At 40.9% G+C, this 22,976-nt stretch overlaps 1 protein-coding gene across 2 annotated transcripts; it reads right to left on the reverse strand.

The window, feature by feature from the left end:
- Positions 1-1,690: 1,690 nt before the first annotated feature.
- Sdhaf2 (succinate dehydrogenase complex assembly factor 2) lies at positions 1,691-22,903 on the reverse strand. 2 transcript variants are annotated; one of them, XM_027944602.2, is made up of 4 exons: positions 22,798-22,903; positions 16,105-16,322; positions 15,917-16,026; positions 1,691-2,424 (listed from the first exon to the last, which is right to left on the reverse strand). In XM_027944602.2, exons 1-4 carry the CDS (start codon positions 22,831-22,833, stop codon positions 2,294-2,296), a joined length of 495 nt encoding a protein of 164 aa, XP_027800403.1. In that variant the 5' UTR covers positions 22,834-22,903; the 3' UTR covers positions 1,691-2,293. The 2 variants fall into 2 exon arrangements, with proteins under 2 accessions (XP_027800403.1, XP_027800404.1); XM_027944603.3 differs by lacking the exon at positions 22,798-22,903 and adding an exon at positions 21,998-22,232.
- Positions 22,904-22,976: the final 73 nt, after the last annotated feature.

The following is a 22,976-nucleotide window of genomic DNA, read 5'->3' on the forward strand; positions in this document are numbered from 1 at the left end:
AAACTGTTGACATAGCACCCCTGGGTCTGACACTGAGCAGCTGAGGTTAGCAAGACCCTTCACTTTCAAAGATGACAGAAGCCAGCAGCCTGGGAGGAAAACAATTCCTTTAGAAGCATGCCACTCCCAGGTGAAGTGGCAGCTGCTGAGCGTCATGTTAAATGAGACAAAATCAGGGTAAGAAGGGATCAAACCCAAGAGGGGAAAAAGCCCAGCGGCATACTTGGCTTCTGGGGTTTGTTGCATAATGTGCTCAGGATAAATGGGTAAGTCACTGCCGATTCATGTGCGCTCCTCACAGTCCAGATAGAGTTCTATATATAAACTCTGCCTGTTTAACATTCTACCCACGGTGCATCAGAAGAGACCCGAGAGAATGGCCAGTCTTTGGTAAGCTCCTGCTGCTGCCTCCCAAGTCTCATTCCCCTTCCTCGCTTAGGTGAGAGTGCTAGATTTTTCCATCAAAGGACCTGTTGTCACCAAGATCTGTTTTGTTTCCAGTTTTCAGCAGCTGGTTAGAATCCTCTGTGGTTACTTTAATAGGCTCAGTTTTCTGACCTGCAGATGAGACTGCGCTGCCTGTCCCTATGATGACCTCACTGAAGATATGCCAGGCAATCTGTGTTCGGGCACAGCTTCTCGTCTCAGGCAGAAGCCAGGACCAAATGCTCACATTCACGTGTTCCAAGTGCATGCTGTGTGCTAGGTGCCACAAAAGAGAGTGTGAGTTTCATCTCATCTGATCTCACCTATCCAAGACAGGCAGGATTACTGTGTCCAGGTTCACAGATGAGGAAACTGAGGCTCAGCTCCATTAGCTTGGCCAGCAGGTAAGCAGCAGAGTCAGGATCTGAACTTCCGACCAGGGCACTGCACAGTTTCTGGCCAACAAAAGCTACCTGGGTGGCCAGGTTCAGAGCTACTCTCTTCAGGAGCACTTAGTGGCCTTCTAGCCTGTGATAGAGGTCATGTCTCAGAATTTAGTTTCTTCCCCAAGTTTCCCAAGTGCAGATTTCTACTAAATTTTCAGCAATAAGGTAAAGACTTTTAGCAAAAAGTTCAGGAGCTGTGTAGGCAGGCTGGATTACAGTAAATTCTGGCTTTTGACTAACTAACTACCTGAACTTGCAGATTACTCACTCCCCACCCCCACCCAGCCCAGCACCATGTGTCTGTGGGAGCGCTATGCAGCTTCCATGAGATGAGGTAAGTAAGGGCTGGTTCCCTCCCTGGCTAGGGCCACTAAAGGGGGAGCCAGATCCACGCGGAGGCTCCAAGGGATTCATGGAACTCAACAATGCTGGGAATATACTTCCTCCACGCGGCTCTGTGCTCATCAATTCTGGCCATCTTCTGGCCAACACTTAGATGCTCCCAGCCGGTCTGCGTGCCTGACTCAGTTCTAACAGGTCTGAGGGCAAAGCCCCTCCACGAGACCACCTTTAGCAGCACAGAGCTCTCTGCAGAGGTTTCAGAACTAAACACTCCCAACTAATTCATTCTAACTACTGCATGTAATGTATTGTTACTATTTGACTAAAATAATTGTGAAGACTACAGAAATGAGGGGGAAAGGGTTACTTGGAAAGAAAACCTATGATTATGACCTTGCAAAACTCCATAAACATATGACTATGGGTTATATGAGAATAGACAAAATGAAAATAATTGTGAGTTAGAAAACCGTCAATTTCCTTTTTTCAATATCCTTTAATATTCATGATCTTTCAACTTACAAAGTGCACGTTTTAAAAGAAATCTGATGATGAAGACGTTGACTCTTAGGCCCACGCCACTCCCGCATGCTGCCCTCATTCTGCCCGCTGTGTCTTTGACGGGTTCCACTCAGGGGGCAGAAAGGATCATCCCTGGTTGGAAGGGGGGACTTCACTTCTACAAAGCCCAGGGCCACTGGGGTGAAGGGGTGGGAGGGCAGCTTTTCATTCAGCACAGCCTGGCTCAGGCCTTTCACTGAGCACACCTGGGGCAGGAGAAAAGCAAGGCGCAGTTGCCTCTCCTACAGTGCCCTCTTGTGGCAGACCTGCACTACAGCAGCCAGACAAAGCAGGCCGAGAGCCCACAGCACTGACAAACTACATTACAGGCTCAGAGTCCAACAAAAAAATGTCAGTGCGAGTCACAGTGCACATTTACATGTCTGTCCTGGGAGAGAGATGTGTCCATCACTTGAGGGGGCAATGTCTAAGAGCAATAGGAAGCTGAGGCCAATGTCATAAGTGGTTACCGTCCACAGCCAGAGTCCCAGGGCAGGCAGTGGTGCACAGTTCACAATTCAACGTGGCTTCTCAAAGAGGTATTCAAGATCTGGGGCACGCAGTCTCTGTTCTTTGTTTTTGTTTTTAGCAAAGTCTCTCAGCAGTGCCATGACTTCATTTTCAAATATTTCTGGGGCTGGTTTTGCTTCTGCAAGAGAATAGTGGGCAGAAAGAATTATGCCACAAGCAGTCAATGCTCAGACTAAAGTTTTTTTTTGTACCGGGATTGAACTCAACCACTGAGCCACATCCTCAGCCCTATTCTGTATTTCACTTAGGGACAGGGTCTCACTGAGTTACTCAGCACCTCGCTTTTGCTGAGGCTAGCTTTGAACTTGTGATCCTCCTGCCTCAGCCTCCTGAGCTGCTGGGATTACAGGCATCAGATCAGACTAAAGATCTTAAAACTTGAAACTCTGGCCTTGGCCAGGAACCACAGATAGATATACAGACTGTCTCCATTCTACAAAATATATGTAACATTAAACTACACCAGGGGTGACAAACCATGTCAGCCTCTATTTGTAAACAGTTATATGGAAACAGCCACTCCTATTTATTTGCACCTGATCTATAGGTTTCTTTTTTCTTTTGCATTACAATGGCAGAACTGAATGTGGTGACAGCATATGGATGCAAGATTAAAACATTTACTATCTGGTTCTCTATGAACAAATTTGCTGACTCCAGACCTGCACAATTTGGGCTCTACTACTTTGCTTTACATTTAGTCTGTCAGTTGTTTTCTGCGTACAGTAGTCTCTCCTGTCCTATAGTTTCATTATCCATGGTTTTAGTTACCTGTCAGAAATATTACATGGAAAGTTCCAGAAATAAAAAATTCATAAGTTTTAAATTGCATGCTATGCCAAGTAGCATGATGAAATCTCATATCATCTTGCTCTAGCCCACCTTAGATATGAATCACCCTTTATCCAGTGTATCCATGCTATACCCACCCATCAGTCACTCAGTAGCTGTTCTTTTCAGATTGACTGTAAAATTCTATTTACTTAATAATGACCCCAAAGGTTAAATGTAGTGATACAAAGGAGGCACCAGGGCATAAAACACAGGAGGACAGATTAACTTTGGTACTATGCAGCGACACCGCAGAGCACATAGGGAAAACGTAGGCTATCCAGGATTCGGTATTACCTAGTTTCAGGCCTCCACTGGGATCCTGAAATGTATTCCCCATTGCAAAGAGGGATTAATGAATTGTGTTTCTTCTATACATTCCCTCAAATAAAAGCTCTTTATCCGTTAGAAGTCCTTGGTTATAAGTGAAAAAAACTTAATAACTCTAGCAACTGAAGCACAAAGGAATTTATTGGAGGATTATTAGAACTCATAAAACTAACCCGAACCTGGAAAACCACATGTCGGTGAGCAGGCAACAAGGCAGCACGGAGAGCAGAAAAACAAGAGTGCCAGGCTCAGCCAAGCAGCGGCAATCAGGTGGTGCACTACCAGCACCAGTCTGTCTTTCACCCTTGCTTAAGATGCCAATTAGAGGGGGGCTGGGGCTATAGCTACAGCTCAGTTGGTAGAGTGCCTGCCTAGCATTCGCAAGGTCCTGTGTTCAATCCTCAGCACTACCACACACACACACACACACACACACACAATGCCAATTAGAAACAAAGCCTCTCACTGGCAAAGCTTAGGTAAGGCACTCCAGAATTACCCACCTATCAAGACTCAGTACAACGCTAGGGAGGGAATTCCTTGAAACTAAGTTAGATTCCCCCAACTCAGCACAGGGTTGGGCTGGTAAGTGTTCTGGGCTTTCTGTGACAATGGACTCCTCAAGGAAAAGGGGGACCCAAGAAATCTAGGCCTCCTCCTAGCATATAGAAAGTTGGAAAGAACATCAAGTTCACGTTAACAATAAGGAAAAGCCAGAAAATGAGAAATATCATGACTTTTCTTGAAGCTGTCGGAGAGCTGGGGTCACGAGGCAACCGAACTAATGGATAAGGAATGAGAAGCCCTCAGAGGGAAAGCTGCTCCATTCTTCTCACCTGTCAGGGCACAGGGCCAAGACGCTGGGTGGGACACAAACAGATAAGAAGTCAGTAAAACTTCTAGGAACTGTCCAAAGCCCAGCATGTGCTGGCCTGAGCCCTGGGAGCCGCACAGCCAAGGAGAGCTCGCACCCTCTCGCGGGTTCTTCCTAAGAAGCCTCCGCTGGCACCTCCTGATGAAGACGGTACAGAGCAGGAGGCTGGCGGAAGCTCCCTCAGTGACCCAGCCCATAAAGGAGGAGTAGCCCAGGTGGTAAAAGAGCACAAGGCCCAGGCCAGGTCCTCCTTCTCTACAGAACAAAAGCCTCCAGTGGCCAAGTACAGGCAAGAAAACCCTGTCTCCACAGCGTGCAGGGGGAGGACCCACGCAGGCTGGAAGAAGGGTGAAAGAACAACAAGAAACTCTAACCCCTGGGAGGGGACAGCATCATGGAGAACTACAGCTCCAGGAGCCAGGCCCACGGGTGACCTGAAGCTAGGCTGCACAGGGATAAGAAGGAAGGCCCTCCCAACTACTCCTCCCCCAGACTAGCAAGCACCGAGGAAAGCACCAGGGATTCACCGCTGGGGGAGGGCAAGACAAAGAGAGCGTCCGTGTGGGGCACAAGAAGTACAGGGAAGACTGAGAGATGAGGGCAGAACAGGAATATGGAGAAATGCCCTGGGAAACAGCTTGTACCCCGAGCACTAGAAGCTGGTGATGCTCAGAAACCAAACCAACCCAAACAGAGAGCTTGTCTTCTAATCCACTGACTTGATCCTCTGTAGAACAGCCTAGGAGAAGTATGCCCACTTCAAGGCATAATAAACCCCCCAGCCACAGTCTCTAATGTCTTTCCCATGACATCAACATCAATTAAATATGATGATACACAGTCAGAAAATTAGGAAAAACAAAACAAATATACTATCAACACAAAGAAATCAACAGAAACAGACTCAAGGAGAACTCAGATGTTAGAACTAGGAGACAGGGGATTTAAAGTAACCATAACTGCCAGGCGTGGGGGCACATGCCTGTCATCTCAGTGACTGGGGAGGATTGCAAGTTCAAGGCCGGCTTCAAAACTCAACAAAACCCATCTCAAAATAAAAAATAAAAAGAGCTAGAGATGTGGCTCAGTGGTTAAGCACCCTTGGGGTCAATCCCTGGTACCCAAAACCAAAAAGTAAAAATAGAAATAAAATAACTATAACTCGTATTAAAGGTTCTAGTGGAAGAAGCAGACAAAATGTACGGACAGATGAAGAATTCCAACAGGGAGCCAGAAACTCTAAAAGTCAAATAGAAATGCTAAAAATAGATACGCAGACTGACTCAATAGGCTTATCCTGAGATTTGACACAAGGAAATAATCAGGAGGATAGGTCAAAAGATATCACCCAGTGCAAACTACCCAAGCAAACATTCAAAGAGTAAAAAACACAAATGAGAATCCAAAAACTGTGAGATATTAAATTGCCTAATCTAAATGCAAGTGAAATCCCCAAAGAAAAGGGAATGGATGACACAAAAGGGACAACAGTGAATTCTCCAACAAAAATGAAAGATACCAAAACACAGATCCAACAGAACCCCACGTAGGATAAATACCAAAACAAACGACACCCAGACACATTGCTATAGTCTGGATCTATTCTTCAAAGGACAGTGTCCACTATGTGTTACAGGCTTTGTCCCACCTGGTACTGTTGAGAGGTGGCGCAAACTTTTAAGAGGCGGGGCCCACTGGAGGTCTTCCGGTCACTGGGGCAAGCTCTTGAAGAAGACAGTGGAAAGCCAGCCTCCCTGACTGCCCCAGCCCTTGCCCAGTTTCCTGACTATGGTGAGCCCTTTGCTTTGCTGCCTGCTTCCTGCCATCATATCCTGCCTTGCCACAGGCCCCAAACCAATGGGCCATCTAACCATGGACTGAAACCTCCCAAACTGTGAGTCAAATAAGCCTTTCCAAAGTGAGGTGTGGTGGAACGTGTGCACAGTCCCAGCTCCTCAGGAGGCTGAAGCAGGATTGCTTGAGTCTAGGAGTTCAGAGCCAGCCTGGGAAGCCCTCTCTTGGTGCTGGGGGGTGGGAAGCCTGCACACATTATAGGCAAGTGCTGTACCACTGAGCTAAAACCTCAAGCCAAGACTTCATTTCTTAAATGTAAATAAGTTAAATTAAATAAAGCTTTTCTTTGTAAGTTGATCATCTCTGAGATAGTGACAGAAAACTAACACACACATCATATTCCAACAGCTACAAACTAATGATAAGATACTGAAAACATTCAGAAAGAAGAGACATTATAGAGAAAGAAACAAAAATACAATAGACCTCTTATCTGCAACTAGGCAAACCAGAAAGCAGCTCATTTCAACACTGTAGGAATCTGAAGCTGGTGATGACTGAAAGGAAGTGAAGCAAAGACAAACCCAAGTGCAGCTAAACTCAGGTCAAGACAACTTGATTGTGCACACGAACGGCCTAGAAATAGAAGTGTGCCCGCATAAAGTGCCAGGGGAAAAACCCCACAAACTTACAACTCTATATCCAATGCCAAGAGAATTCCAAACAGCCAACTTGTACTACAAGAAATATCAAAGGCAGTTCTTCAGGCAGAAGGATTATGGTACCAGACAGAAACACAGATTTATATAAAGAAATTAATATCTCCAGAAATAGTTAAAATGAAGGAAAATATAAAATACATTTTGTATTCTTTTCCTTAGTTAGACTGTCCTAAGTAAAACAATAGAAACGTGCTGTCACTTACAGCATGGGTAAAAATACAGAGTACAACAATGAGCACCAGAGATGAGAGCAGGACCTGGTGTGTGCTGGGAAGCCTTGACGTCACACACGAAGTCACATTTCCTTTTCTTTACAGTACTGGGATGGAACCCAGGGTGAGCATATTCTAGGCCAGTGGTCTACCTCTAAGCCACATCCCTAGCCCTTTTATTTTTTGAGATAGGGTCTTACTAAGTTGCCCAGGCTAATGTCAGACTTGCCACCCTCCTGCCTCAGTGTCCTAACTCACTGGGATTACAGGCACATGCTACTGAGCCAGGCCTTTTTTGAGACAGGGTGTTGCTGTGCTGCCCAGATGGCCTCAAACTCACAATCCTCCTGCCTCAGCTTCCCAAGTAGCTGGGATTCATATAATATTTCTTTTTTTTCCATTTATTTTTTATTTTTAAATTTTTTAGTTGTAGATGGGCACAATACTTTTATTTATTTTTATGTGGTGCTGAGGACTGAATGAAGTGCCTCACACACACACACAAGGCGAGCGCTCTGCCACAACTACAGCCCCAATATTTCTTTTTCTTTATGCAGTGGGGACAGGGTATTGGGGATTGAGCTCAAGTGTGCTTTGCCACTGAGTTATATACCAGTTCGTCTTATTTTTTATTCTGAGACAGGGTTTGTCTGAGTTGCTGAGGCTGGACTCAAACTTGCGATCCTCCTGCCCGAACCTCCCAAGCTGCTGGAATTACAGGGGTCCACCACGATGCCCAGCTTAGTCCTTTTGATTTTTATTTTGAGACAGGGTCTTTTCAGCTTGCTGAGGCCAGATTAGAACTTGTGATCCTGTTTCAGCCTCCCAAGGAGGTTGGATTACAGGCATGCACCACCATGCCTGGCAGGATTCATATAATATTTTTTGAGGTCAGACTGTGACAAATTAAAAATGTATACTGTAGACCCAAAGGCAATTACTAAAAATAATGACAGAAATATAAATAAACCAAAGAGTGGAGAAAAAAATGAAAGAATTTAAAAACTACACAGAAACAGAAGGAGAAAGGAACAAAGAACAGAAGAAACAGGAAACAACTAAAAAGTTCTAAACTCAAACACATTGATAATTCAATAAATATAAATGATCTAAACACAGCAGTGAAAAGATAGAGACTAACGGATTGAATACAAAAGACACGATATTTGCTGTCTACAAAAACCCAATTTAAATACAAAAAAATGATAGTGTGTGGTATTATGATTTATGAATTTTGGTTTTCAATCCTGGTTCCTGGCCTATAATTCCCTTCCCAAGGCAGGCTACAGAAACTCACATTTCCCCCTTTCTATCTTGGAGCTGCCCATAAGCAGATTCTCTGACTCACCCTTGCCCACTAGTAGGTCATAAGACCCTCCTCATTCTAGGGATTGGGAGAAAGGGTCCTGCCACATACCTTAGAAGGAACAATGCTACACAGAAAGGCCAAGAAGAATCTGGACAGGCCTTGCTGAATTTCCCCACCTAGTCTACTGGCAATCATGGCTATGCAAAGTATCTCCTTAAAACCCCAAAAGGACAGGACTCGAAGAACACACAGAGGGTCTTGGAGGGTGGCTTGCCTGGACAAGGCATGGAAGTTCCGTGCCCCCTTCTCCCATGCCTCACCCTCTGCATTCATCTGTATCCTTTGACATTTCCTTTGCAATAAACCAGGAAATGTAACTGTTTCCATGAATTCTGTGAGTCAACTTGCATAAATTAACTGAACCCAAGTGGGGTGTTGTAGGAACTCTTGATTTATAGCTGATCAGTTACAGGTACAAGTAAAATACCTGGGGCTTGCAACTAGCATCAGAAAGGGGGCAGGACATGGTCCTGGAGGCTGAACTCTCAAACCTGTGGGATCTGACACTAACTCCAGGTAGATATTGTCAGAATTAAATTCAAATCTGTGTTGACTGTGTGAGAGGACAGGGAAAATAAGACCTTTGTTTTTCTAACACAAAGATGACACTGTCTGACACTGATTTCAGTCTCACCTACAAAACCAAAAGCTAATAAATAGATATTGTTTAAAGTTGATAAGTTTGTGGTAATTGTTATGTATCAACAGAAAACTAATATAGACAGAAAGCAACACATCACACAATGTTAGTGGACATTACCATCAGACATTTCAGAACCAGGAACACTATCAGCAATAAAAACAGACAAAATAAATAATAAAATGATAAAGGAAGTGATTTATCAAGAAGATACAATAATCTTGCATATGTTTTCACATAACATCACAGCTTCAAAATACATGAAGCAAAAAATGAGAGAAGTAAAAGGAGCAAAAGACAAATTTAAAGTTATAGCTAGAAACTTCGATATCACTCTCTGAATAAGTGAGAGAAAGTGCTCAGAAAACACCTGAAGAACAATATCAACCAACCTGATCTGGTTGATGCTTACAGAACACATTACCCCCAAGTAGAAAACACTTTATGTTCAAGTGTACATGGGATATTTATCAAGATACCCACATTTCAGGTTATGAAATGGATTTAAAACTAAGTCTGGAAAATACTTGAAATTTAAACAACATACTTATAAGTAATATAAGTACTTGTAAGTATGTTGTTTAAATATATAATTTAAGTAATATAATTTCTCTTGTGACTTTCTCTTTGATCCCGAGAAATTGAAGGAAAATGAAAGCATAACATATCAAAGTATGTAATATGCCACCAAAGCAGTGTTTACAGGGCAATCTGTGGTGTCAAATGCTTATGAGAAAGAATGAGCTTTCTCCAATGAGCTCAGCTATTACATTAAGAAACTAGAGGGGCTCGGGTTGTGGCTCAGTGGCAGAGCGCTTGCCTCACACACATGAGGCACTGGGTTCGATCCTCAGCACCACATAAAAATAAGTAAAATATGGGGCTGGGGATGTGGCTCAAGCGGTAGCACGCTCGCCTGGCATGTGTGCGGCCCGGGTTCGATCCTCAGCACCACATACAAGCAAAGATGTTGTGTCTGCCAAAAACTAACTAACTAAATAAATATTTAAAAAAAAAAAAAAAAAAATAAGTAAAATAAAGATATTAAAAAAAAAAGAGATAAAAGTTATTAAAAAAAAAAAAAAAGCTAGAAAAAGAAAATTAAGCCCCAGGCAAGCAAAAGAAAGGAAAGAATACAAAAATCAATGAAATTGAAAACAGAAACAATAGAGGAAAAATAAATGAAATAAACAGCTACTTCTTTGAAAAGACAAATAAGATGACAACTTCTGACAGAGACTGATCAAGAAAAAAAGGGGGGAAAAACTCACAAATTTCTAATAGAAATAAAAGGATACCACTACTGCTTCTCAGACATAAGAGAAAAAAGAAACATTAGGAACAATGTAATGTCTATATGTTCGAAATGGCAAATATTTGGAAGACAATTACCCAATCTCACCCTAGAAGAAATAACCATAATCAGTTAATCTCCATTATCAAGAAAAAACAACAAAAATTTACTTTACAGTTAAAAGATTTCCATCAAAGATAATCCCAGGTCCACATAATGTCATTAGCAAATTCTATCAATTTAAGGAGGAAATAACACTAATTCTACACATTTTACATTAGAAAATGGAAGAGGAAAGAGTACTTCATTTTGTGAAGACAGCACTACTCTGATCAAAACCAGATGACAACATTACAAGACTGCTACACACGGGGCTGGGGTTGTGGTTCACAGGTAGAGCGCTCACCTAGCATGCTTGAGGCACTGGGTTCAATCCTCAGCATCACATAAAAATAATAAAATAAAGGTATTGTGCCCACCTACAACTAAAAATATATATATTTTAAAAGAAAAGACTATTATACACCAAAATCCTTCAATGGAGACAGATACAAAGATCTTCAAGTATTAGCAAATCAAATCCAGCAATCTGTACAATGACTATGTGATATTTTTTTTTTTTAAAGAGAGAGAGAGAGACAGAGAGAGAGAGAGAATTTTTTTAATATTTATTTTTCAGTGGACACGACATCTTTATTTTATTTTTATGTGGTGCTGAGGTTCGAACCCAGCGCCCCACGCATGCCAGGCGAGCGTGTACCGCTTGAGCCACATCCCCAGCCCACTATGTGATATTTATCCTTGGAATGCAAGACTGGTTCAGGATTTGAAAATCAGTCAACAATTTATCATATTAGTAAACTTAGGGGAAAACATCACATTACTAAAGAAATGATCATCACAATAGGTGCACAGAAAGCACTTCACAAAATTCAACATCCACTCATGATAAAATACTCAATATACTAGAAACAGAAGGAAATTTTTTCAATCTGATAAATGACATTTACAACTAATCTACAGCTAACACACTCAAAGGTGATAGACTGGGTCTGGATATTAAAGTTGGAACAGGCAAAGACACTTGCTCTCACCACTGTTATTCAACATGATACCTGAGGTTCTAGACAGTGCAATAATAAAGCAAGAAAAACATATAAAAGGCATATAGATTGGAAAGGGAAAAAGAAACTACCTCTATTCACACATGGCACTGACCATCTCCATAGAAAACCCCAAAGTATATACAAAGAAACTTCCATACTAAGTTTGGTAAGGCCATAGATATGAATCGATATTTAAAAAAAAATCAATTGTTTCTCTACATTCTAGCAATAAACAATTGAAATTGAAAAAAAATAAATAAAGTACGCTTTATAATTGAATGTGGTGGCACACCCCTATAATCCCAGTAACTCAGGAGGCTGAGGCAGGAGTTTTGAACTTTGCAAATTCAAAGTCAGCCTCACCTGCCTCAAAAAATTAAAAAAGGTCTGGGAATGTAGCTCAGTGGTAAAGTGCCCCTGGGTTAAATTCCCAGTACCAAAAAGTACAATTTCTAATAAAACCCAAAATACATGAAATATCTGGATATAAATCAACAAAATATGGTGAGAACCATGAAACACTGAATGCTAGGGCCCCTACTGATCTCTGCTTCCTAGACTCCCCTAGAGTGTGGGCCACCTAATGACTTGATTCTAACCAACAGAATAAGGCAAAAGTGTTGGAATGTCGCTTCTGTGTTTAGGTTCAGAACATGGTGGCTTCCATCTTGTTGGAGGACTCATTTCCCTCTAAGCTCTCATGCTCTGCTGATGCCTATGGAGAGGTTTTTGTGACAAGAAATGGAGGGTGACTTCCTAGCAAAAAACTGAGACCCTCAATGGAAAAGTCCGTGAGGAACTGAAGCCTGCCAACACCAGAATACCAAGATGAGAATGAAAGCAGACCTCTCCCTAATAAGGCCTCCAGATGAGACTGGACCATGGGCTGACACCTTGACAGCAACCTCGTAAAGCCTGGATTCCAGGCCCAGAGAAATTGTTAAGATAAATGTCAATTGCTTTAAACCATTAAGTTTGGATGATTGTATAAAACTGGTACACTGATGAAAGAAATTCAAAAAGACCTAAATAAATGCAGTAATATCTTTGCAAATCAAAAACTATTAACTTCACACAACCGCAATCAAAATCCAAGTAGATTTTTTTTTTTTTTTTTTTTGGTGGTACTAGGGATTGAGCCTAGGGATTTTATTTCTTAAAGCAAAAATAAGATTTGGTTTGATGGTACACACCAATAATCCAAGCTACTCAGAAGGCAGAGGAAGGAGTAACTCAAGTTCAAGGTCAGTTTGAGTAACTTAGCAAGACCCTGTCTTAAAATAAGAAACTAGGATGATTGACTTGCATACTTGAGGCCTTGGCTTCCATCCCCAGCACAGGAAAAAAAAAAGAAAAGAAAATAAATTTAAAAAAAAAATCAAACAGTTTTAATATTCTTAGAAGAGAAAATCTTTGTGACTTTAGACTGGCAGAGTTCTTCTAATAATATCAAAAGCAAAAACCAAGCTGGGTGTTGTGATGCATGCCTGTAATTCCATCTACTTGATCCTAAGTTTGCAGCCATCTTGGGAACTCAGTGAGACCTTATCTCAAAATGAAATAAAAAGCTGGGCGCTGTCATGCATGCCTGTAATCCCAGTGGCTCAGGAGGATAAGGCAGGAGGATTGCAAGTTCAAAGCCAGCCTCAGCAATGGAAAGGCACTAAGCAACTCATGAGACCCAGTCTCTAAATAAAATACAAAAAAAGGGCATGAATGTGACTCAGTGGTAGAATGCCTCTGAGTTCAATCCCCAGGACTCCCCCAAATTAAATAAATTAATCATTAAAATGAAAAAATCTGGAGATGTAGCTTAGTGTAAAAGCCCCCAGGTTCAATCCATAGCATGTGCATGTGCACACACACACACACACACACACAAGCCACAATCCATTAAAATTGTACTATACCAAATTAAAAACTGCTCCATTACAATGTTAAGAAAATGAAAAGACAAATATTTGCAAGACACATATCTGATAAGAGATTTGAAATCAAAGTAACTCAAGAATCCTCAACTCAATAGGAAAACAAACCACACAATTTAATAAAAATGATAGTGGTGGGATATCCGAAGAGAAGCATCAACAAAGATGTATACAATGGTAAATAAACGCTTGAAAAGATCCTCAATATTCTTAGTTATTAGAAACATGGCAATTAAAACATCACTGTAGTTCTTTCCACTATATATTTCTGGGAATGGTGAATAACCAAAATGCTGGTAACATGAAGAATTGATGAAAATGAAGAGCATCAATCCCTTCCTTCACATCCAGTCCCTGGTAATCATTGATCATTGTTTTCTGTTCCTGAGGTTTTGCTTTTTCCAGAACATCATATAAACACAATCACACAATAGGTACTCCCTGAATCTGGCCTCTTTCACTTAACACAGAAGGCGAGAAACTATGGTTTACAACCTAATTTTGTAATGGCCTGTGTGCTAAGAATAATTATTAAATGGCTGGAGAGAAAAAAAAGAATCAAAAGAAGATTACTTCATGACATGAAAATTATATGAAATCTAAAATGCAGTTGAGGAATTACAATAGAGACTATATGGCCTAAAATATTTACTATCTGGTCTATTACAAAAGATGTTACAAATTTAAACATACACTTACTTTATGACCCAGAAAGCCTTCTCCTAGGTATTTACTCAAGAACAACTAAAACTTATATTCACAAAATCTGTATGCAATTGTTTATGGCAGCTTTACTGGTAATGCCTACAACTGGAAAGAACTCCAACGTCTCTCAACTGATCAATGGATAAATAAACTGTGGAATACCCACACACCAGAATATCACAACATTACAAAAGAATGAATTAATGATATAAACAACAACATGGATGGATCTCAAATGTATTATATTAAGTCAACACACCTGTACTGTAAAGGGCCAGAGTAAATAATTCAGGCTTTGAGGGCTTTCTAACAGTCAATCACATAAGCTTCTACACTCATTCTTCATACTTAGAACTTACAGGATGGCTTCAATTTCCTGATATTAATAGTCACACATTGTTTAATGACAGACATATGTTCTGAGAACTGTGTCAGTAGGTGATTTTATTACTGTGGGAAATCATGAAGAATACTTATACAAACCTAGATGGCAAAGTGTATACTTAACCTAGATTATAATCTTATGAATTACTCATACAGAAAAGTTATACAGTACATGACTGTACTAAGACACAGAAACAAGATACCCAGGGTGTAGCACAAATGGAGATGTCACCTAATATCCATTTCTCCTATTTTCATTGATAACAAAAGCCCCCGTGTAGTTAGGTGCTTGGAATAGACTATATTATTTCTTCCTCTTAGCTAGATGTAGCTGTGTAACTGAGCGATAGTTAATGGAAATAATGGATAGGACAGACATAGCTTCAACAGCTTTCTAGGATCATGCTAAGGATGAAGGAGCAGCAATTCAGGTGGAACATGGAACTCATGACTTTTTATTAGTGCACCAGTAATATCATAGAACACAGAGTGGACATAAACACAGCCTTTAAGCAACCTGAATTCTGGCTCATAGGCAGGCCTGAAACTTATGGTCTGTCTACGTAGAGCTTAAGATAGTTGTCCACAGCAACAAGAAACTGAGTGTTACAGGAACCTTGGGAGGTCCAGACAGCATCAACCAGAGATAGGAGACACTCATGACACAGTAGCCTGCAGTTCAAAAATAACTTCTTGATTTTATTTGCACCTGTTTGTTTTCATTTCCTTAAAACTCCCCTTTAGAAATGCAAATGCTAGCCCTGAGCATCAAGATTTACTTCGAATGACTATTTATCTTCCCACTTCTCTATCAGTCAGCTTTTCAAATAGTTGCCTTTTTTGCCTTAATATCTCATCTCTCAACTTAACTCGCCTGTCCTATGATAAGCAGCCGACTTGAGACTAGTAACAATTTTTCTCCATTCCCAGCCCGGTGGTTCTTCAATCTTCCCTTTGATCCGTGAGCTTCACATACGCTTCCACTAAGTTCCCTTTATTTTTTTGGTACTGGGGATTAAAACCAGGGGCACTTTACCATTGAGCCACATCCCCAGCCCTTTTTATATTTTATTTAGAGACAGGGGCTCACTGAGTTGCTTAGGGCCTTGCTAAGCTGCTGAGACTGGCTTTGAACTCTCAATCCTCCTGCCTCTGTCTTCTGAGCCTCTGGGATTACAGGCGTGTGCCGCAGTGCCCAGCTCTAAGCTCCCCTTTTGCTTAAGTTATAGTAAGTTTCTCTCTCTTGCAACCAAAGAACCTTAACTGATAAAAAATTCTGCACATTTTGGAAACATTTGCAGTGTTTGAACTGAGTGCCTATAACATGAATGAAAGAAGAAAAACTACCTAGGATATAATTTCAGACTCAAATCAGCTAAGTCATCTTATTTTCACATTAGTTTGCTTATCACGATCAGTACCTGTGGCCCAGTAGTAAATATCCCAGTCATTACTAGGCTCATTAATCAGGCGATCATAGAGGTTCAGCTGCTTCTCCGTCATGTGATGCAGATATTCTTTAGCAAAGAGGCTAAAAACAAGAAAGAGAGAGGTTGCAAAGACTACCTCCAGTCAAAGAGAATTGACACCCAGGGTGCTGTGCCCCTACCTAAGGAGAATGCAGTTTTCCAACATCCCCCTCTTTCTGCTCTCATACAGCAGGCGGGCTCTTTTGGTTTCTATGGATTCATCAGTTCTCTCCTGCCAAGGAGGCAAAGGGATTTCAATCAAGTCCTTTTGAGAATCTGTTGGGCTGTCACCTCTGTAGAAGCGTCTGAATGATGTCACACTGAGCGAAGGAGACAACAGGCTGAGCCTTGGCAGCATCTGAAACAAACCAACCACAAACATCTTTAAAATAACCAAGAGTACCTTCACTGTCATTTAGCCAACATTTACAGTTGCGCTGGGTGCTGCAGTAGGTGCTCAATTATATTTTTATTTAGTTGTGGGGAAGCTGTGCTGATATTGTCCCTACTTTACAGTCTAGGAATCCAGGAATCTGAGGAATCCAGGAATTCAAGGCTCAGAGAGGATAAACAGTCTTCCAAATAGAACTGCAAAACACATCTTAGCCAATCTTTCCAGAAATTGTCCCAGGAGAAATATTTTCTCTTTCCTTTACATTCCTTTAAAAGTCTTACAGTACAGTTTGTATTCTAATCATTCAACTGTGTTGAAAGCTGAGGATACACAGATGGTATGGTCCCTAATCTCCCAAAGGATACAATCTTGAGAAAGGCTTTTTAGGGAGCTCCGTGGGAGACTGGTTTCTGTCTTGCCTAACCCAGAGCACTGGCAGCCCTGGTATACCAGAGAAGTCCAGGGACCGATGAAAATAAGAGAGCTGAGCAACTTGCAGTAGTTCCAAGCATCACACTCAGATATCAGAGAGAACAAGAAATCATGAATGCCTGAAAAAAAACAACTGTGAAGTATTTGAATTGGAAATTTATACCCATTAAGTCTAGAAAAAGACACATCCACAGAAAAGAACTGAAGCCCCTAGAATCTCTAACCAGGCTGACTGATAAAGGTCTTTCCTTGAACTAAGCCAATCCACATAGACCAGAAGAGGGGGATGCTTTTTAAATGCACAGATGCCGATGCAAATTTGTAAAGTAGAAGAATAAACAGGGGAACATGGCTCAATCCCAAGGACCAAAATAAGTCTCCAGAAACTGACCCTAGAGAATCAGAGGTATATAAACCACCAAATGAAATTCAAAATGACTTTCACAAAGATGTTTGGAGGATGTTGCTTGATCAAAATGAGAATTTCAGTTAACAGAAAATATTTTAAAATGAAGCAAACAAAAACTCTGAAGCTAAATACAATAACTGAATTGATAAAATTCACTAGAAGTGTTCAAGGGCACACTTGATCAAGTAGAAGAACCAACAAATTAAGACAGGCCATTTGAAATTACTATATCAGAGGAACAGAATTTTAAAAAGAAAGAGTAAAGAAAACGTAGGGGACTTAGAGGACACCATCAAGCAGACCAATGTTCACATTATGAGAGCCTAAAAAGAGGCAGAAATCTTATTTAAATAATTAATGGCTGAAAACTTCCAAATTTGGGGGGAAATGGGTATCCAGATTCAAGAAGTCCAAGAGACCCTAACTAGCACATACCCAGAAAAGTTCACACCAAGACATATTATAACCAAACTGTCTACAGTCAGAAAAGACATGAGGAAATGTGCATGAACAAAGAAAGACCAGAGGACACAACAAGACAGTGCCATCTAAAAGCCAGACAGGCCTCTAGAGAAATCAAACCAACCAACATCTTGATCTTGGACCTTAGGTCTCTGAAACCTAGAGAAAATAAATTTGTTGTTTAAGCCACTTTCTGACAGAGGTGTTTTATTATGGTAGCTCAAGCAAACGAATATAGCATATAGAAAATTCAGTTTCTGAAGCCCCATCCTAAACATTTTGGATCAGAATCTCTAGTACCTGGAAAATGCATTTTTAACAAGCCCTTTAAAGGACTCTGGTATACACTGAGGCAGGGATTCCTACTTTCTGCTTGATGATGTTTTTCAAGTCCCCTACATTTTCTTTTCTCTTTCTTCTTAAAATTCTGTTCCTCTGATGCAGTAATTTCAAATGGCTTGTCTTAGTTTGTGCGTTCTTCTGTTCCATCAAGTACGTCCTTGAACACCTCTAGTGAATTTTCTCAATTCAGTTATTGTATTTAGCTTCAAAGTTTTTATTTGCTTCATTCTTAAATACTTTCTGTTAACTGAAATTCTCATTCTGTTCGAGCATCATCTTCCTGAGCTTGTCAAAGCTGTGTTACTTATAGCAATGACTGGGATATTTACTACCGGGCCATAGGTGCTGGTCATGATAAGCAGACTAATGTTACTTACAGTAACACAACTGGCTGAGCAATTTCTATAAAAATTAAAGAGGATGGGGAGGATTTTCATCATCAGTGTGGGGAAATTGTTCTAATAATTTGGATCTCTCATTCTGGCCAAATTTCATGCTTTTAAAAAGAAATATTTTTTGAGACGCCCTTACTAAGTTGCTGAGGCTGACCTTGAACTTGCAATCCTCCTGCCTCAGCCTCCTGAATTAGCTGTTATTACAGGCAGGCAGCACTGTACCTAGTTCAGCCACTTTTTTTTTTTTTTCCCCTGTTAGTATCAAGGCAGCATTTCAGAAATGGAACAATATTAGGCATGGCATAGATCCATAAGTCCTAGGCAATTGTGCAGTATTGAGTATAAATTACTACCGAAAATTTATACTACGATATATTTGTGTTGTTGGGCTGGGGTGGTGGTTCAGCGGTAGAGCGATCATCTCACACGTGCGAGGCACTGGGTTCGATCCTTGGCACCACATAGATAAATAAAATAAAGATATTGTGTTCAACTACAACTAAAAAGTAAATATTTAAAAAATACATATATATATATATTTGTGTTATCTTTGTAGCCATCAATAGCTTTAAATAAAAAAAAAGTATGCTTCTCAAGTTCATGTTTATATCCTTTGTTAATTAAAAATAATTGTTTTGCTGGGTGAAGTTGTGCACAACTATAATGCCAGCAGCTTGGGAGGCTGAGATAGGAGGATTGTGAATTCAAAGCCAGCCTCAGCATTGCGAGGTGCTAAGCAACTTAGTGAGACTCTGTCTCTAAATAAAATATAAAATAGAGCTGGAGATGTGGCTCAGTGGTTGAGTGTCCCTGAGTTCAATCCCCAGTATTAAAAAAAAAAAAAAAAATTGTTTTTCCAAAAAGAAATTGTCAAAAATCAAACATGAAAGAATCTTGCAAGCAACAAGAAAGAATCCCACATAAGACTATCAGGAGTTCTTAACAGAAATATTGCAGGCTAGAAGTGGGGTGATAATTTAAAAATGCTGAAAGAAAAACAAAATACTGACCAAACAAACAACATCTGGTAAACTGTCCTTCAAAAGTATAGGTGAAACCATGAGCAGTGGCACATGCCTGTCATCATGTAGCTCAGGAGGTTGAGGCAGAAAGATTGAGAGTTCAAAGCCAGCCTCAGCAACTTAGCGAGACCCTATCTCTAAATAAAATACAAAAAAGGGCTGGAGATGTGTCTCAGTGGCTCAGTGCCCCTGGGTTCAATCCCCAATTGAAAAAAAAATGTATAGGTGAAGTAAAGATATTCCAAGATGAATGAAAACTAGGAGAGTTCATCACCACTATTCCTGATTTATAATCTGACTTATAAGAAATGCTGAACATGGGCTGGGGATATAGCTTAGTTGGTAGAGTGCTTGCCTCACATGCACAAGACCCTGGGTTCAATCCCCATAATCACACACACACACACAAAGACATGTTGAACAGAGAAATACTTAACATCCTGTCAAGTAGAAATGACAATATGCTGGATAGGAAAACAATAACATATGAAAGTATAAAACTCACTGGTAAAGTTAATACATAGAATGATAAAAAATACTGGCTGTCTGGGCACACTAGCATATGTCTGTAATTTCAGCTCAGGAGGCAGAGGAAGGAGGACGGCAAGTTCAAGTCCAGCTTCTCAAAATAAAAAAGGGCTGGGGAATGCAGGTTAGTGGTAAAGTGCCCATGGGTTCAATCCCCAGTACTCCCCTTCCCCTGCCCTCAAAAGTTAATACTGTAAATGGTATGGAAATCACTTTTATTTTATTTTATTTTTTTTTAAAGAGAGAGAGAGAGAAAGAGAGAGAATTCTTTTTTAATATTTATTTATTTTTTTTTTAGTTTTTGGCAGACACAACATCTTTGTTTGTATGTGGTGCTGAGGAACAAACCTGGGCCACAAGCATGCCAGGCGAGCGCGCTACCGCTTGAGCCACATCCCCAGCCCCTGGAAATCACTTTTATTGGGGGAGGTGGTCCTGCTAGGTTGCCCAGGCTAGTCTTGAACTCCTGGGTTCTAGGATCTTCCTTTTTCAGCCTCCCAAAAAACTGGAACTACAAGAGGATCCCTTTGTAAATCTCTTTTCATTCTGATGTAGAAGTTAAATATAAAATGTATAAAAAACACTGAGTCTATAAAAGTATTAATGGATATATAACATAAAAAGTATATGTTGTGGACTGGGGCTGTGGTTCAGTGGTAGAGCACTCACTTGGCACTGGGTTCGATCCTCAACACCACATAAAAATAAAGGTATTGTATCCACCTACAACTAAAAAAATACATATTTTTTAAAAAGTATACTTGTGACATCAATAACACAAAAGGGGGAAGTAAAAGAGCAGAGTTTTTGTATGAAAGTGAAATTAAATTATCCGGTTAAAACAGATTGTTAGAAGATGTTTCATGTAACCCCACTGGTAACCACAAAGAAAACACCTATAGAGGACACACAAAAGAAAATGAGAAATCAAATCAAGAGTAGAAAAAAAAAAAATCAATGGATGACAGCAAGAAGTGGAAAACAGAGACAAAAGAGCTACAAGATGGAAAACAAAAAATGACAACTCCTTCCTTATAGTAATACCTACAGTAATTAAATGTAGATGGATTAAACTTTTTAATCAAAAGACATTAAGTGATCCAACAGATGAAAACAAAATAAAACACACATACAAACGACACCCAACCTCCAGCCAGGCACAGTGGCACCTGTAATCCCAGTGGCTCAGGAGGCTGAGGCAGGAGGACCGCAAGTTCAAAGCCAGCCTCAGCAAAAGTGAGGTGCTAAGCAACTCAGTGAGACCCTGTCTCTACATAAAATACAAAATAGAGCTGAGAATGTGGCTCGGTGGTCAAGTGCCCCTGAGTTCAATCCTGAGTACCAAAACAAACAAACAAACAAAAAAAAAAACCCCAAACTCCAACAATAACCTGTCTATAAGAGACTCACCTTAGCTTTAAGGACACATACAGATAAATACAGTGAAAGGATGGAAAATGATACCTCATACAAATGGCATCCAAGAGAGCACTGATATCAGGAAAAGAAAACACTTGGTCAAAAATTGTCATAAGGGGCTGGGATTGTGGCTTAGCGGTACAGCACTCCCCTAGCACAGGCAGGACCCAGGTTGGATCCTCAGCATCACATAAAAATGAAGGCATTGTGTTGGGTTCATCTACACCTAAAAAAATGGATATTTAAAAAAAACTGTCATAAGACAAAGCTGTTAAACAATAACTCACCAGGATGATATAATAATTATGAACATATAAGCACCTAACATTACAGCATCCAAATATATGAAGCAAACACTGGTAGAACTGAAGGGGAAAAAACAGCAACAAAGGATAATACCCACTTTTAAAAATGGACAAACCATCCAAGCAGGGGATCAAAAAGAAAATAGAGGAATTGAATAACACTGTAGAACAAATGTCACTAACAGACATATGCGAACATTCCATCCAACAACACAATACACATTCCTCTCAGTGCGCAGGGGAATGAATATTCCCCAGGATAAATCACAAGTTATATCACAAAACAAATCTTAACATTCTTAAATTTAAGAAGACAAAATCATACCAAGTATCTTTTCCAACTGCACAGGAATAAAACTGCAAATCAGTAGCAGAAGGAAATCTGGGAAATTAACAAGTATGTGGAAACTAAACTGCCTCCACTATTGGGGACTGAATCCAGGGGGCGCTCTACCGCGGAACTACATCTTGAGCCCTTGTTTTTATTTTTTATTCTCTAGAGGTAAGGTCTTGCTAAATGCCCAAGCTGGCCTCGAACTTTCGATCCTCCTGCTTCAGCTTCCGGAGAAGCTTGGATTACGGGCTTGCGCCACCTCGTCTGGCTACAGTATACTCTTGAACAACCTTTAAAAGGTCAAAGAAGAAATAGGCAAATTTAAAAGTATAAAAACCCAATATACAAAATATTATGAGAAGCAATAAAAACAGCACTATGAGTAAGTTTTATAGTGGTTAATGCCTACATTAAAAAAAATAAAGAGCTCAAGGTACTATGTGAAATCACGACAGGCGCTTAAAAACTGGTAGGTAAAAGGGCGCAATCACAGACAGCTGGTCTACCTCTGCCTGGGGCTAGGTGAGATCTGAACTGGGTCAGTCTCGCACGACAACTGACCATTCAACCAGACATCACCAAGTATTACCAGTCGAGCACATCGTGGGCTCCCCAAAGGATGGAAGCGACCTGAATCTCCTAAGCTGTAGAATAGACCACGCTTTGGAAGTGCCCCTGATCTGGGCGATCGGGCAATTGAACGCTCCCTGCAACCTCCACGATCACAGAAGACGACGAAATTCAGTCCCAGCTGCCACCCCCCCGGGACCTTAGAACCTCCGTTCTCTCACCCGCGCCACAGTCGGGAGCACGGTGAACACCGCCATTTTTCCCTACCCGCACCGGAAGCCTGCAATGCGGCACTTCCGGAAACTCGGAGCCGTCAGAACAGCCGACTTCGGCCGCCTGGGAGGACCTAAGCCGGAAGGTGCGTCCCTGCGTATGGCGGAAGTAGCGGTGCGTGTGACGC

This window comes from Marmota flaviventris, chromosome 9, assembly GCF_047511675.1.
Source record: "Marmota flaviventris isolate mMarFla1 chromosome 9, mMarFla1.hap1, whole genome shotgun sequence".
NCBI classification, from domain to species: Eukaryota; Metazoa; Chordata; class Mammalia; order Rodentia; family Sciuridae; genus Marmota; species Marmota flaviventris.